Below are 16,267 nucleotides of genomic sequence, written 5' to 3' on the forward strand. Positions count from 1 at the left end.
GATATTCGTGCGAATATTAGGGTGTTCGGGATGTTCGTTATTCGTAACGAACACCATGCGGTGTTCTGGTTATTTTCACTTCCTTCCCTGAGACGTTAGCGCGCTTTTCTGGCCAATTGAAAGACAGGGAAGGCATTACAACTTCCCCCTGTGACGTTCCAGCCCTATACCACCCCCCTGCTGTGAGTGGCTGGGAAGATCAGGTGTCACCCGAACATAAAAGTCGGCCCCTCCCGCGGTTCGCCTCAGATGCGGTGTGAGTTAGATGAGGGACAGTGCTGTTTGTACCGGAGCTGCTGTAGGGAAAGAATTGGTAGTTAGTGTAGGCTTCAAGACCCCCCAAAGGTCCTTATTAGGGCCACTGATAGCTGTGTGTTGGCTGCTGTTAGCAGTGGGAATTTTTTTTTTCTCAAAATCGGCTCTGCAGAGCGTTGCACCTGGCATTAGGGACAGAAGTGCTGCATAGGCAGGGAGAGTGTTAGGAGTGAGTGTAGCCTTCAAGAACCTCAACGGTCCTTTCTAGGGCCATATTTATCCGTGTGCAGTACTGTCCAGGCTGCTGTTAGCTGTGCTGCATTTTTTTTTGCTTCTCAAAATCGCCTCTGCAGACCATTGCACCCTCCATTGATACTGCAGGGAAAGAATTGTATAGGCAGGGCGACAACACAGTTATTATTCATTGAATATACGCAGTGCTGCCTTTTGGTGCCAAAAAACTGAAAACAAATCTATTTGTCCAGCCTCTGTCCGTCCTAAGGGCTGTGGACACGTGTGAGCTGCGTGAACAACATTGCTAAATCAGACGCACCCAGCTACGCTTTACTGCTGGCTTCGCCATTTGCTTTCCTTAATTGGGAAAAAAATACCTGCTCTCCAAGAGTTATAATAACTCTGCTACCCTCACGTTCTGTGACACATAAGCAGGGACACAGCACAGTTATTAAACTTCTCATGTTCATTGAATATACGCAGTGCTGCCTTTTGGTGGAAAAAAACTGAAAACAAATCTATTTGTCCAGCCTCTGTCCGTCCTAAGGGCGGTGGACACGTGTGAGCTGCGTGAACAACATTGCTAAATCAGACGCACCCAGCTACGCTTTACTGCTGGCTTCGCCATTTGCTTTCCTTAATTGGGAAAAAAATACCTGCTCTCCAAGAGTTATAATAACTCTGCTACCCTCACGTTCTGTGACACATTAGCAGGGACACAGCACAGTTATTAAACTTAGATAATTCATTCACTAGAGGCAGTGGGGCCTTTCGTTTTCCAAAAAGGGCAAAAATTATATTTGGCCTGCAGTCTTGCGCCAATTTATTTCCTGCCTGTGAAATCAAATCACTGGTAATACAGCATGCTGAGGGGTAGGGGTAGGCCTAGAGGACGTGGACGCGGCCGAGGACGCGGAGGGCCAAGTCAGGGTGTGGGCACAGCCCGAGCTCCTGATCCCGGTGTGTCGCAGCCGACTGCTGCGCGATTAGGAGAGAGGCACGTTTCTGGCGTCCCCACATTCATCGCCCAATTAATGGGTCCACGCGGGAGACGGTTATTAGAAAATGAGCAGTGTGAGCAGGTCCTGTCCTGGATGGCAGAAAGTGCTTCGAGCAACCTATCGTCTACCCGCAGTTCTGCGCCGTCCACTGCTGCCAATCCGAATCCTCTGTCTGCTGCTCCTCCTTCCTCCCAGCCTCCTCACTCCACTACAATAACACCTGCTCAGGAGCGGGAACACTCCCAGGAACTGTTCTCGGGCCCCTGCTTAGATTGGGCAGCAGCGGTTCCTCTCCCACCAGAGGAGTTTATCGTCACTGATGCCCAACCATTCGAAAGTTCCCGGGGTCCAGGGGAAGAGGCTGGGGACTTCCGCCAACTGTCTCAACAACTTTCTGTGGGTGAGGAGGACGATGACGATCAGACACAGTTGTCTTGCAGTGAGGTAGTAGTAAGGGCAGTAAGTCCGAGGGAGCAGCGCACAGAGGATTCGGAGGAAGAGCAGCAGGACGATGAGGTGACTGACCCCACCTGGTGTGCAACGCTTACTCAGGAGGACAGGTCTTCAGAGGGGGAGTCAAGGGCATCAGCAGGGCAGGTTGCAAGAGGCAGTGCGGTGGCCAGGGGTAGAGGCAGGGCCAGACCGAATAATCCACCAAGTGTTTCCCAAAGCGCCCCCTCGCGCCATGCCACCCTGCAGAGGCCGAGGTGCTCTAAGGTCTGGCAGTTTTTCACAGAGACGCCTGACGACCGACGAACAGTGGTGTGCAACCTTTGTTGCGCAAAGCTCAGCCGGGGAGCCAACACCAACAGCCTCACCACCACCACCATGCGCAGATATATGATGGCCAAGCACCCCACAGGTGGGACGAAGGCCGTTCACCGCCTCCGGTTTGCACCCCTGCCTCTCCCCCTGTGCCCCAACCTGCCACTGAGATGCAACCCCCCTCTCAGGACACAGGCACTACCGCCTCATGGCCTGCACCCACACCCTCATCTCCGCTGTCCTCGGCCCCATCCAGCAGTGTAGTTCAGCGCACCGTTCAGCCGTCGCTTGCGCAAGTGTTCGAGCGCAAGCGCAAGTACGCCGCCACGCACCCGCACGCTCAAACGTTAACCGTCCGCATAGCAAAATTCATCAGCCTTGAGATGCTGCCGTATAGGGTTGTGGAAACTGAGTCCTTCAAAAGTATCATGGAGGCGGCGGCCCCGCGCTACTCAGTTCCCAGTCGCCACTACTTTTCCCGATGTGCCGTCCCAGCCCTGCACGACCACGTCTCCCGCAACATTGTGCGCGCCCTCACCAACGCGGTTACTGCCACGGTCCACTTAACTACGGACACGTGGACAAGCACAGGCGGGCAGGGCCACTACATCTCCCTGACGGCACATTGGGTGAATTTAGTGGAGGCTGGGACAGAGTCAGAGCCTGGGACCGCTCACGTCCTACCCACCCCCAGAATTGCGTGCCCCAGCTCGGTGGTGGTATCTGCGGAGGTGTATGCTTCCTCCACTAAAGCACCCTCCTCCTCCTCCTCCTCCTCCTCTGTCTCGCAATCAAGATGTGTTAGCAGCAGCATGTCGCCAGCAGTCGGTGTCGCGCGGTGTGGCAGCACAGCGGTGGGCAAGCGTCAGCAGGCCGTGCTGAAACTACTCAGCTTAGGCGATAAGAGGCACACGGCCCACGAACTGCTGCAGGGTCTGACACAGCAGACCGACCGCTGGCTTGCGCCGCTGAGCCTCCAACCGGGCATGGTCGTGTGTGACAACGGCCGTAACCTGGTGGCGGCTCGGCAGCCTCACGCACGTGCCATGCCTGGCCCACGTCTTTAATTTGGTGGTTCAGCGCTTTCTGAAAAGCTACCCACGCTTGTCAGACCTGCTCGTAAAGGCGCGCCGGCTCTGCGCACATTTCCGCAAGTCCCACACGGACGCTGCCACCCTGCGCACCCTGCAACATCACTTTAAGCTGCCAGTGCACCGACTGCTGTGCGACGTGCCCACACGGTGGAACTCTACGCTCCACATGTTGGCCAGGCTCTATGAACAACGTAGAGCTATAGTCGAATACCAACTCCAACATGGGCGGCGCAGTGGGAGTCAGCCTCCTCAATTCCTTTCAGAAGAGTGGGCCTGGTTGGCAGACATCTGCCATGTCCTTGGTAATTTTGAGGAGTCTACCCAGGTGGTGAGCGGCGATGCTACAATCATTAGCGTCACCATTCCTCTGCTATGCATCTTGAGAAATTCCCTGCAAACCATAAAGGCAGCTGCTTTGCGCTCGGAAACGGGGGCGGGGGAAGACAGTATGCCGCTGGATAGTCAGGGCACCCTCCTGTCTATTTCTCAGCGCGTACAGGAGGAGGAGGAGGAGCATGAGGAGGATGAGGAGGAGGGGGAAGAGACAGCTTGGCCCGCTGCTGACGGTACACCGGCTGATTGCCTGTCATCCTTTCAGCGTGTATGGCCTGAGGAGGAGGAGGAGGAGGAGGAGGAGGAGGATCCTGATAGTGATCTTCCTAGTGAAGACAGCCATGTGTTGCGTACAGGTACCCTGGCACACATGGCTGACTTCATGTTAGGATGCCTTTCTCGTGACCCTCGCGTTGCACGCATTCTGGCCACGACGGATTACTGGGTGTACACACTGCTCGATCCACGGTATAAGGAGAACCTGCCCACTCTGATTCCCGAAGAGGAAAGGGGTTCGAGAGTGTTGCTATACCACAGGACCCTTGCGGACAAGCTGATGGTAAAATTCCCAGCCGACAGCGCTAGTGGCAGAAGGCGCAGTACCGAGGGCAAGGTAGCAGGGGATGTGCGTAGATCGAGCAGCATGTACATCCCAGGCAGTGCAACAGTCTTTAAGGGCCTGGCCAGCTTTATGGCTCCCCACCAAGACTGTGTCACCGCTCCCCAGTCACGGCTGAGTCGGCGGGAGCACTGTAAAAGGATGGTGAGGGAGTACGTAGCGGATCGCACGACCATCCTTGGTGACGCCTCTGCCCCCTACAACTACTGGGTGTCGAAGCTGGACATGTGGCCTGAACTAGCGCTGTATGCCCTGGAGGTGCTTGCTTGTCCTGCGGCTAGCGTCTTGTCGGAGAGGGTGTTTAGTGCGGCTGGGGGAATCATCACAGATAAGCGTAGCCGCTTGTCAACCGACAGTGCCGACAGGCTAACACTCATCAAGATGAACAAAGGCTGGATTTCCCCAGACTTCTGTTCTCCACCAGCGGACAGCAGCGATACGTAAGCAATACGTAGGCTGCACCCGCGGATGGAAGCTACGTTCTCTCTCACCATCCAAAACGGGGACATTTCTGCTTCATCAATCTGTGTCTAATATTCCTCCTCCTCCTCCTCCTGCTCCTCCTCCTGAAACCTCACGTAATCACGCTGAACGGGCAATTTTTCTTAGGGCCACAAGGCTCACTCAAATAATTTTTCAGAACAATTTTTATAAGTTTCAATGCGCTTAAAAGCATTGGAACTTTAACTTGAACCAATTTTTCGTTACACTGGGCTGCCTCCAGGCCTAGTTACCACTTAAGCCACATTAACCAAAGCGATTAATGGGTTTCACCTGCCCTCTTGGCTGGCCATGGCCAATTTTTGGGATGTACATTAGTACTGTTGATACAGCAATTTTTGTGGGCCCTCGCCTACAGTGTAATCAAATTAATTTTTAGCCCACCTGCATTACAGCTGACGTTACCTCAGCTGTGTTGGGCAATGCAATGGGATATTTTTATGTACCGCCGGTGGGTTCCAGGGAGCCACCCATGCTGTAGGTGCACACTGAGTTTTTAATACATCTGTACACTTCTAAAGAACCCGTCTGACTGGGGCATGCAGTGTGGGCCGAAGCCCACCTGTATTACGCACGACATTACTACCTCAGCTGTGTTGGGCAATGCAATGGGATATTTCTATGTACCGCCGGTGGCTTCCTGGCACCCACCCAGGCAGTGGGTCCACAGGGAGTTTAACCTACATGTGTCCACTTGTAAAGAACCCCAGTCAGACTGGGGCATGCAGTGTGGGCCGAAGCCCACCTGCATTAACCCTTTCCAGTCCACTGTGTGACCTGTGAAGACATTAGGGTTTAAGGCTGTACAGCTCCGTTGTTGGTAGACGTCCGTCGGGGTTCTCTTACTGTATATTGCCAGCCTCTCTGCTGTCGGAGCCTATCCTACGTGTCAGCTCATGCAGTACTGGCTTTAGCCAGCATATAGCGCCGTTGTATAACAGCAGAAAAAGAGTAAGCCCCCTAGGAAAACCATATACAAATTGGATTGGAAAGGGTTAAGCACAACATTACTACCTCAGCTGTGTTGGGCAATGCAATGGGATATTTCTATGTACCGCCGGTGGCTTCCTGGCACCCACCCATGCTGTAGGTGCACACGGAGTTTTTACTACATCTGTACACTTATAAAGAACCCCAGTCAGACTGGGGCATGCAGTGTGGGCCGAAGCCCACCTGCATTAAGCACGACATTACTACCTCAGCTGTGTTGGGCAATGCAATGGGATATTTCTGTGTACCGCCGGTGGGTTCCAGGGAGCCACCCATGCTGTGGGTCGACAGGGACTTCACAATAGGGAGTTGTACCTGCCTGTGTCTATGAATTAAAAAGCCCGGTCTGACTGGGGCATGCAGAGACACCTTGACAGAATGAATAGTGTGTGGCACATAGGTTCCCCATTGCTATGCCCACGTGTGCAGCTCCTGATGGCGGTGGCACAGGATTCTATTTCTCATTGCTTCTGTACAGCATTGTGGGCTATCGCTCCGCCACTTTTAAAGAGGGTCGCTGCCTAGCCGTGCCAACCTCTGCAGTGTGTGCCTGCGGTCCCTCGTCATGGCAGACGCAATTCTAAATAGACATGAGCGTGGTGTGGCATGAGGGCAGCTGAAGGCTGCCCAGGGACACTTTGGTGTGCGCTGTGGGGGGGGAGGGGGGTTGGTTGGGCAGCATGTAACCCAGGAGAAGTGTCAGTGGAGTGTCATGCAGGCAGTGATTGTGCTTTGTTGGAGGTAGTGTGGTGCTTAGCAAAGGTATGCCATGCTAATGAGGGCTTTTCAGAAGTAAAAGTTGTTGGGAGGGGGGGGGGGGGCCCACTCTTGCCGGTATTGTGGCTTAATAGTGGGACCTGTGAACTTGAGATGCAGCCCAACATGTAGCCCCTCGCCTGCCCTATCCGTTTCTGTGTCATTCCCATCACTTTGTTGAATTGCCCAGATTTTCACACATGAAAACCTTAGCGAGCATCGGCGAAATACAAAAATGCTCTGGTCGCCCATTGACTTCAATGGGGTTCGTTGTTCGAAACGAACCCTCGAGCATCCCGGGAAGTTCGTTCCGAATAACGAACACCCGAACATTTTGGTGTTCGCTCATCTCTAGTAATGGACTTCTGTGTCTGCAGGCTTATGACTACTAAATCTACTTCCTATCAGCAACTCCCACGGATGCGCACAATATTCCACCTTTTCTTTCTGAATTATTCCACCCACTTGGATCTACCGAGCTCTCCATGCACTTCCCCAGTCTACATTCTGTTTTAGCTAATTGCTTTGTCCTAACTTGCCAACCCTTCTCCAAATGAACTATTAGAAAATATGGATATCATCATGAGCATCTCTTCCCTTGTTATTTAACCTTAGCCAGGACATGGAATGAATGAAAAGGTGCAGCTGTCTCCATTCAGCTCTATGGAAGTTATGGAGACCCGGATAGTGCAGGTCTAAAAGGAGTAATTTTTTTTACATTAAATGGCAAAATATACAAACAAGAATCTCATAGAACTTGTTGAAAGTAAAACATAATAGAGTTATGGTAGCACAAACCTTAACTTTACTGTTGAAGCCTTGAACCTTGAAATTCGAGCCATTAGTAAAGGAATTGAAAGTTCATCTATCCATCTTTTTTCGTATTTGGGTTCTTGAATCGTGGGTGAGGAGGGAGATGAGGGGGCCTAAGGTAAAATAAAAATAAAGCAAAATGCAATGAAAAAAAATTCCATAAAAATACATTGAATATCAAACACTTCATATGAGGAATCCCATTCTAAATAATGTTGGGGCAGTTTTTCTCAGGGGTGGACATACAATATATGCAACCCTCAGGGGCCCAGTAGAGATGGTGACCTACTGCTATCTCAAAGGGAATCTGTCACGTCCAGGGGCGTAACTATAGAGGATGCAGGGGATGCGGCTGCACCCGGGCCCACGAGCCTTAGGGTGCCCATAAGGCCTCTCTTCTCAATATAGGGAACCTAGTACTATGAATAAAGTATTATAATTGGGGGCCCTGTTACAGGTTTTGCATTGGGGCCTGAAAGCTTCAAGTTACGCCTCTGGTCCTTCATGCTGCCCTCATTGATTCACTTATAGAGTATAGTGCTGTGTTTTTTTAAAATAACTTACAATATTATACACGAGCCCACGGCCAGATAAGGGTCATTGTGGCTGATAACCCCACCCACCATGATGGACAGCATTCTAGTTATTACAATGCATAGCTAGAAAGTTCTCAGTCACAGTCGGTGGGAGACGTTAGCAGCCAACATGACTCTTTTTTGGCCCTAGGCTCATGTAAAAAAAAATTTAGGTTATTAAAAAAAACACAGCACTAAACCCCATAAGTGATGGACTGATAAGATCAACATGCCTGTCATTACTTTATGCTGTCCTCAGCACAAAGGGTATGACACGTTGCCTTTAAAGGCAGCTAGCATCTTCCTACTGTCTGTTAGAGTGCATGTAAGGCTGTTATTATACTAGCATTACTGACCGCCGCTAGTGCTATTTCTGTTCCCAACAATTCCTGGGCTGAACCTGCAAATGCAGCCCGGCAATTAGCATTATTACATGAGCATTAATGGTGCTTATGTACTGGCAGCCTAAAGGTGTGTTCAGACGGAACGATTATCTTCCCAAAAAATCGGTCAAGCGAGTCTAAACCCGCGCCAACGTCCAAACGACGAATGATAGTCATCCATTTTTCGCTCATCTTTCATTTTATGCAATGATCATCATTGGCTCTTTAACTTATCGTTTGGTTTAAACAGCACTTGTTCAGTCATTATCATGTGAACGACTGAACCATTTCTTCTTTGAATCTGCCACAATGTATCTGCCGGTTTAAAAAGAATGCACAAGCAAATGAGCTAGCGGTGACGTCATTCGTTCGTTGGCCTCATTCAAATGATAAATTGGCTCGTCTAAAAGTACCATAAGAGAGTTTCATTTCTCACAGAAATTAGTAGATTGCATGATAGACATGAGCAAGACGATTACACCTCGGAGAGTGATGCGTAGAGTATAGAGATGAGCGAACGTACTCGTCCGAGCTTGATACTCGTTCGAGTATTAGCGTGTTCGAGATGCTCGTTACTCGTAACGAGCACCACGCGATGTTCGGGTTACTTTCACTTTCATCTCTGAGACGTTAGCGCGCTTTTCTGGCCAATTGAAAGACAGGGAAGGCATTACAACTTCCTCCTGGGACGTTCAAGCCCTATACCACCCCCCTGCTGTGAGTGGCTGGCGAGATTAGGTGTCACCCGAGTATAAAAATCGTCCCCTCCCGCGGCTCGCCACAGATGCGTTCTGACATAGAGGAGGGAAAGTGGTATCTTGGTGGAGCTGCTATAGGGAGAGTGTTAGGAGTATTTTAGGCTTCAAGAACCCCAACGGTCCTTCTTAGGGCCACATCTAACCGTGTGCAGTGCTGTGGAGGCTGCTTTGTGCAGTGTTGCACATTTTTTTTTTTTTGGTATATCGGCCGTGCAGAGCATTGCGCCCTGCAGTAATACTCCAGGGACAGAAGTGCGTAGGCAGGGACAGAAGACATATTGATTGAATATAGGCAGTGGGCCTTTGCTAAAAAATTTGGGGCAAAAAATCTATTTGGCCTGCCTGTGACTGTGCTCAGTGTTCTGGGTCTGTCTGTGCTGGGTGTAGCAGTTCTACAAAATCATACGCAGCCAGCTAAGTGTTACAGCAGGCTTGCGCCAAATTATTTCCTGGCGTTCCGTAAGCGAAGTCAGCCTTCAACCACAGGCCAATAAGCGGCACATTTAATTACAGCGTTCTGTTTCTGCATTACTGGTAATACAGCATGCTGAGGGGTAGGGGGAGGGCTAGAGGACGTAGACGCGGCCGAGGACGCGGAGGCCCAAGTCAGGGTGTGGGCACAGGCCGAGCCAGTGCGGTGGCCAGGGGTAGAGGCAGGGCCAGACCGAATAATCTACCAACTGTTTCCCAAAGCGCCCCCTCGCGCCATGCCACCCTGCAGAGGTCAAGGTGCTCTACAGTGTGGCAGTTTTTCACAGAGACGCCTGACGACCGACGAACAGTGGTGTGCAACCTTTGTCGCGCCAAGATCAGCTGGGGAGGCACCACCACCAGCATGCGCAGGCATATGATGGCCAAGCACCCCACAAGGTGGGACGAAGGCCGTTCACCGCCTCCGGTTTGCACCACTGCCTCTCCCCCTGTGCCCCAACCTGCCACTGAGATCCAACCCCCCTCTCAGGGCACAGGCACTACCGTCTCCTGGCCTGCACCCACACCCTCACCTCTGCTGTCCTCGGCCCCATCCAGCAATGTCTCTCAGCGCAGCGTCCAGACGTCGCTAGCGCCACTGTTTGAGCGCGAGCGCAAGTACGCCGCCACGCACCCGCACGCTCAAGCGTTAAACGTGCACATTGCCAAATTGATCAGCCTAGAGATGCTGCCTTACAGGCTTGTGGAAACGGAGGCTTTCAAAAGCATGATGGCGGCGGCGGCCCCGCACTACTCAGTTCCCAGTCGCCACTACCTTTCCCGATGTGCCGTCCCAGGCCTGCACGACCACGTCTCCCGCAACATTGTACGCGCCCTCACCAACGCGGTTACTGCCAAGGTCCACTTAACTACAGACACGTGGACAAGCACAGGCGGGCAGGGCCACTATATCTCCCTGACGGCACATTGGGTGAATTTAGTGGAGGCTGGGACAGAGTCAGAGCCTGGGACCGCTCACGTCCTACCCACCCCCCGAATTCCGTGCCCCAGCTCGGTGGTGGTATCTGCGGCGGTGTATGCTTCCTCCACTAAACCACCCTCCTCCTGCTCCTCCTACGCAACCTCTGTCTCGCAATCAAGATGTGTCAGCAGCAGCACGTCGCCAGCAGTCGGTGTCGCGCGGCGTGGCAGCACAGCGGTGGGAAAGCGTCAGTAGGCCATGCTGAAGCTACTCAGCTTAGGAGATAAGAGGCCCACGGCCCACGAACTGCTGCAGGGTCTGACAGAGCAGACCGACCGCTGGCTTGCGCCGCTGAGCCTCCAACCGGGCATGGTCGTGTGTGACAACGGCCGTAACCTGGTGGCGGCTCTGCAGCTCGGCAGCCTCACGCACGTGCCATGCCTGGCCCATGTGTTTAATTTGGTGGTTCAGCGCTTTCTGAAAAGCTACCCACGCTTGTCATACCTGCTCGGAAAGGTGCGCCAGCTCTGTGCACATTTCTGCAAGTCCCACACGCACACTGCCACCCTGCGGACACTGCAACATCGGTTTAATCTGCCAGTGCACCGACTGCTGTGCGACGTGCCCACACAGTGGAACTCTACGCTCCACATGTTGGCCAGGCTCTATGAGCAGCGTAGAGCTATTGCGGAATACCAACTCCAACATGGGCGGCGTAGTGGGAGTCAGCCTCCTCAATTATTTACAGAAGAGTGGGCCTGGTTGGCAGCCATCTGCCAGGTCCTTGGAAACTTTGAGGAGTCTACCCAGATGCTGAGCGGGGATGCTGCAATCATTAGCGTCACCATCCCTCTGCTATGCCTCTTGAGAAGTTCCCTGCAAAGCATAAAGGCAGACGCTTTGGAATCGGAAACGGAGGCGGGGGAAGACAGTATGTCACTGGATAGTCAGAGCACCCTCATGTCTATATCTCAGCGCGTTGAGGAGGAGGGGGAGGAGCATGAGGAGGAGGGGGAAGAGACAGCTTGGCCCACTGCTGAGGGGACAGATGCTGCTTGCCTGTCATCCTTTCAGCGTGTATGGCCAGAGGAGGAGGAGGAGGAGGAGGGGGAGGAGCATGAGGAGGAGGGAGAAGAGACAGCTTGGCCCACTGCTGAGGGTACAGATGCAGCTTGCCTGTCATCCTTTCAGCGTGTATGGCCAGAGGAGGAGGAGGAGGAGGAGGAGGAGGATCCTGAAAGTGATCTTCCGAGTGAGGACAGCCATGTGTTGCATACAGGTACCCTGGCACACATGGCTGACTTCATGTTAGGATGCCTTTCTCGTGACCCTCGCGGTACACGCATTCTGGCCACTACGGATTACTGGGTGTACACACTGCTCGACCCACGGTATAAGGAGAGCCTTTCCACTCTCATTCCCGAAGAGGAAAGGGGTTCGAGAATGATGCTATACCACAGGGCGCTGGTGGACAAACTGGTGGTAAACTTCCCATCCGACAGCGCTAGTGGCCGAAGGCGCATTTCCACGGCCCAGGTAGCAGGGGAGGCGCAGAGATCAGGCAGCATGTACAGCGCAGGCAGGGGAACATTATCCAAGGCGTTTGCCAGCTTTATGGCTCCCCAGCAAGACTGTGTCACCGGTCCCCAGTCAAGGCTGAGTTGGCGGGAGCACTGTAAAAGGATGGTGAGGGAGTACGTAGCCGATCGCACGACCGTCCTCGGTGACGCCTCTGCCCCCTACAGCTACTGGGTGTCGAAGCTGGACACGTGGCCTGAACTCGCGCTGTATGCCCTGGAGGTGCTTGCTTGTCCTGCGGCTAGCGTCTTGTCAGAGAGTGTGTTTAGTGTGGCTGGGGGAATCATCACGGATAAGCGTACCCACCTGTCAACCGACAGTGCCGACAGGCTTACACTCATCAAGATGAACAAAGCCTGGATTTCCCCAGACTTCTCTTCTCCACCAGCGGACAGCAGCGATACCTAAACAATACGTAGGCTGCACCCGCGAATGGAAGCATCGTTCTTTATCACCATCCAAAACGGGGACCTTTTTGCTTCATCTATCTGTGTATAATATTCCTCCTCCTCCGCCTGCTCCTCCTCCTGAAACCTCACATAATCACGCCGAACGGGCAATTTTTCTTAGGCCCACAAGGCTCAGTCATATAATTTTTCTAAACAATTTTTATACGTTTCAATGCTCATTAAAGCGTTGAAACTTTCACCTCAACCAATTTTTATTTTTACTGGGCTGCCTCCGGGCCTAGTTACCAATTAAGCCACATTAACCAAAGCGATTAATGGGTTTCACCTGCCCTCTTGGTTGGGCATGGGCAATTTTTCTCAGGTACATTAGTACTGTTGGTGCACCAATTTTTGGGGGCCCTCGCCTACAGTGTAATCCAATTAATTTTTTGCCCACCTGCATTACAGCTGACGTAACATCAGCTGTGTTGGGCACTGCAATGGGATATATTTATGTACCGCCGGTGGGTTCCAGGGAGCCACCCATGCTGTGGGTGCACAGGGAGTTGTAACTGCATGTGTCCACTTCTAAAGAACCCCGGTCTGACTGGGGCATGCAGTGTGGGCCGAAGCCCACCTGCATTAAGCACGACATTACATCAGCTGTGTTGGGCACTGCAATGGGATATATTTATGTACCGCCGGTGGGTTCCAGGGAGCCACCCATGCCGTGGGTCCACAGGGAGTTGTAACTGCATGTGTCCACTTCTAAAGAACCCCGGTCTGACTGGGGCATGCAGTGTGGGCCGAAGCCCACCTGCATTAAGCACGACATTACATCAGCTGTGTTGGGCACTGCAATGGGATATATTTATGTACCACCGGTGGGTTCCAGGGAGCCATCCATGCCGTGGGTCCACAGGGAGTTGTAACTGCATGTGTCCACTTCTAAAGAACCCCGGTCTGACTGGGGCATGCAGTGTGGGCCGAAGCCCACCTGCATTAAGCACGACATTACATCAGCTGTGTTGGGCACTGCAATGGGATATATTTAGGTACCGCCGGTGGGTTCCAGGGAGCCACCCATGCCGTGGGTCCACAGGGAGTTGTAACTGCCTGTGTCCACTTCTAGAGAACCCCGGTCTGACTGGGGCATGCAGTGTGGGCCGAAGCCCACCTGCATTAAACATGACATTACCTCAGCTGTGATGGGCAATGCAATGGGATACATTAATGTACCGCCGGTGGCTTCCTGGCACCCACCCATGCTGTGGGTCCACAGGGAGTTGTAACTGCATGTGTCCACTTCTAAAGAACCCCGGTCTGACTGGGGCATGCAGTGTGGGCCGAAGCCCACCTGCATTAAGCACGACATTACATCAGCTGTGTTGGGCACTGCAATGGGATTTATTTATGTACCGCCGGTGGGTTCCAGGGAGTCACCCATGCCGTGGGTCCACAGGGAGTTGTAACTGCATGTTTCCACTTCTAAAGAACCCCAGTCTGACTGGGGCATGAAGTGTGGGCCGAAGCCCACCTGCATTAAACATGACATTACCTCAGCTGTGATGGGCAATGCAATGGGATATATTAATGTACCGCCGGTGGCTTCCTGGCACCCACCCATGCTGTGGGTCCACAGGGAGTTGTAACTGCATGTGTCCACTTCTAAAGAACCCCGGTCTGACTGGGGCATACAGTGTGGGCCGAAGCCCACCTGCATTAAGCACGACATTACCTCAGCTGTGATGGGCAATGCAATGGGATACATTTATGTACCGCCGGTGGGTTCCATGGAGCCACCCATGCTGTGGGTGCACACGGAATTCCCATTGCGGAGTTGTACCTGCCTGTGACTATTTATAAAAAACCGCGGTCTGACTGGGGCATGCAGACACCTTGACAGAATGAATAGTGTGTGGCACATAGGTTCCCCATTGCTATGCCCACGTGTGCAGCTCCAGATGGAGGTGGCACAGGATTGGATTTCTCATTGCTTCTGTACAGCATTGTGGACTATCGCCCCGCCCCTTTTAAAGAGGGTCGCTGCCTAGCCGTGCCAACCCTCTGCAGTGTGTGCCTGCGGTTCCTCTGGCAGACGCACTTATAAATAGACATGAGGGTGGCGTGGCATGAGGGCAGCTGAAGGCTGGGCAGGGACAGTTTGGTGTGCGCTGTGGACACTGGGTCGTGGGGGGGGGGGGGGTTGGGCAGCATGTTACCCAGGAGAAGTGGCAGCGGAGTGTCATGCAGGCAGTGATTGTGCTTTGTTGGAGGTAGTGTGGTGCTTAGCAAAGTTATGCATTGCTAATGAGGGCTTTTCAGAAGTAAAAGTTGTTGGGAGGGGGGGGGGCACTCTTGCCGCTATTGTGGCTTAATAGTGGGACCTGTGAACTTGAGATGCAGCCCAACATGTAGCTCCTCGCCTGCCCTATCCGTTGCTGTGTCGTTCCCATCACTTTCTTGAATTGCCCAGATTTTCACAAACGAAAACCTTAGCGATCATCAGCGATATACAAAAATGCTCGGGTCGCCCATTGACTTCAATGGGGTTCGTTACTCGAAACGAACCCTCGAGCATCGCGAAAAGTTCGTCTCGAGTAACGAGCACCCGAGCATTTTGGTGCTCGCTCATCTCTAGTAGAGTACATATGCAACATTAGAAGAGTGGAAAAGACTCGGACTAGGATCATATTGTGTTTAATGGTTTAAAAGCAAAGTCTTAGCCATGCTAAAATGAGAAAATGAGAGTAAAATTAAGGCTAAGTAACGGGAAATGAAGGCAAAGGTTAGAGAACATGACAGATCATGATGTTAGAACTGAATTTAGTCACCTGAGTCTGTAGGCTAAACTCAGAGAGAGTAACGCTGTGTGCCGGGAATGAAAGGTCACGGAAATCATCCAACTTCATAGCTCATATAAAATTTCTTGTGGGAGCTATGTTTCAAATGTATTAGTAAAATGGATTTAATTAAAGATGTAATCTTACATGAGAGCTAAAAATGCAGGAAATTCAAATGGATAACAATGATGCTATAGAAGCACATAAGTACAGGGGGATAATAATCTAAATAGAGGTTTCAGAGGTCTCTAGCGAAAAACCCAATAAAAGTAGATGTGTATACTCAGAGGGATTTAGATTTCTCAGAAAAAAAAGATGAAAAAATAGTACCAAATGTTGCCAGCAGGGGAATTTTTGGTGCATTATGGGAATGGTATGGCATATATAAGGATTCTGTCAGTCTCTTATTCAGTTCAGTACAGTATGGTTGCAGTGCTATGACTCTTACATTGTCCCAAACCATAATGGATGGTTCTTAGTCATTAGTTGTGATGTATTCCTATATCTTACACTTCAATAGCACCAAATATTCCCCCGGTGGCAACATTTAGTACTACTTTTTTCTTCTTCAAGAAACCTAATACCCCGATGAGTATAAATATAACCTTTACTGGGTTCTGCCCACAGTTTTCTTTGCTAGAGACCTCTGAACACCTCTAGTTTAATTATGATCATTATATAGAGTCCCCCACTGGTCACAAAGGTCACATACTTCTGGTATTATGGTTCCCATCACTAAGGCCTCATGTCCATGGGGAAAATCGGGCCCTGCGGACATGAGGGCTGAAAATAAGAATTACTCACCTCTCCGGACGCTCCGGATCTTCCCTTCTTCGCGGCCTGATTTTCTCTCCGTCGCGGCCGGATCCTCTTTCTTCGGCCTGGCGGATGTGCTCGGCGCATCCACCGGGCCGAAGAAGGAAGATCCGGCCGCGAAGAAGAGAAGACCCGTACCGTCCGGAGCAGGTGATTTTAATTCAGGTGCGG

General features: G+C 51.9%; 1 protein-coding gene across 1 annotated transcript in view; it reads right to left on the minus strand.

Moving 5' to 3' along the window:
• SNTG2 (syntrophin gamma 2) overlaps window positions 1-16,267 on the minus strand; it is a 202,949-nt gene that overhangs the window by 112,725 nt on the left and 73,957 nt on the right. The window contains exon 9 of the mRNA XM_066596680.1: window positions 7,347-7,474. Within this exon, the coding sequence (XP_066452777.1) occupies window positions 7,347-7,474 (128 nt within the window). The remainder of the gene's footprint in view (window positions 1-7,346; window positions 7,475-16,267) is intronic.

This window comes from Eleutherodactylus coqui, chromosome 1, assembly GCF_035609145.1.
Source record: "Eleutherodactylus coqui strain aEleCoq1 chromosome 1, aEleCoq1.hap1, whole genome shotgun sequence".
NCBI classification, from domain to species: Eukaryota; Metazoa; Chordata; class Amphibia; order Anura; family Eleutherodactylidae; genus Eleutherodactylus; species Eleutherodactylus coqui.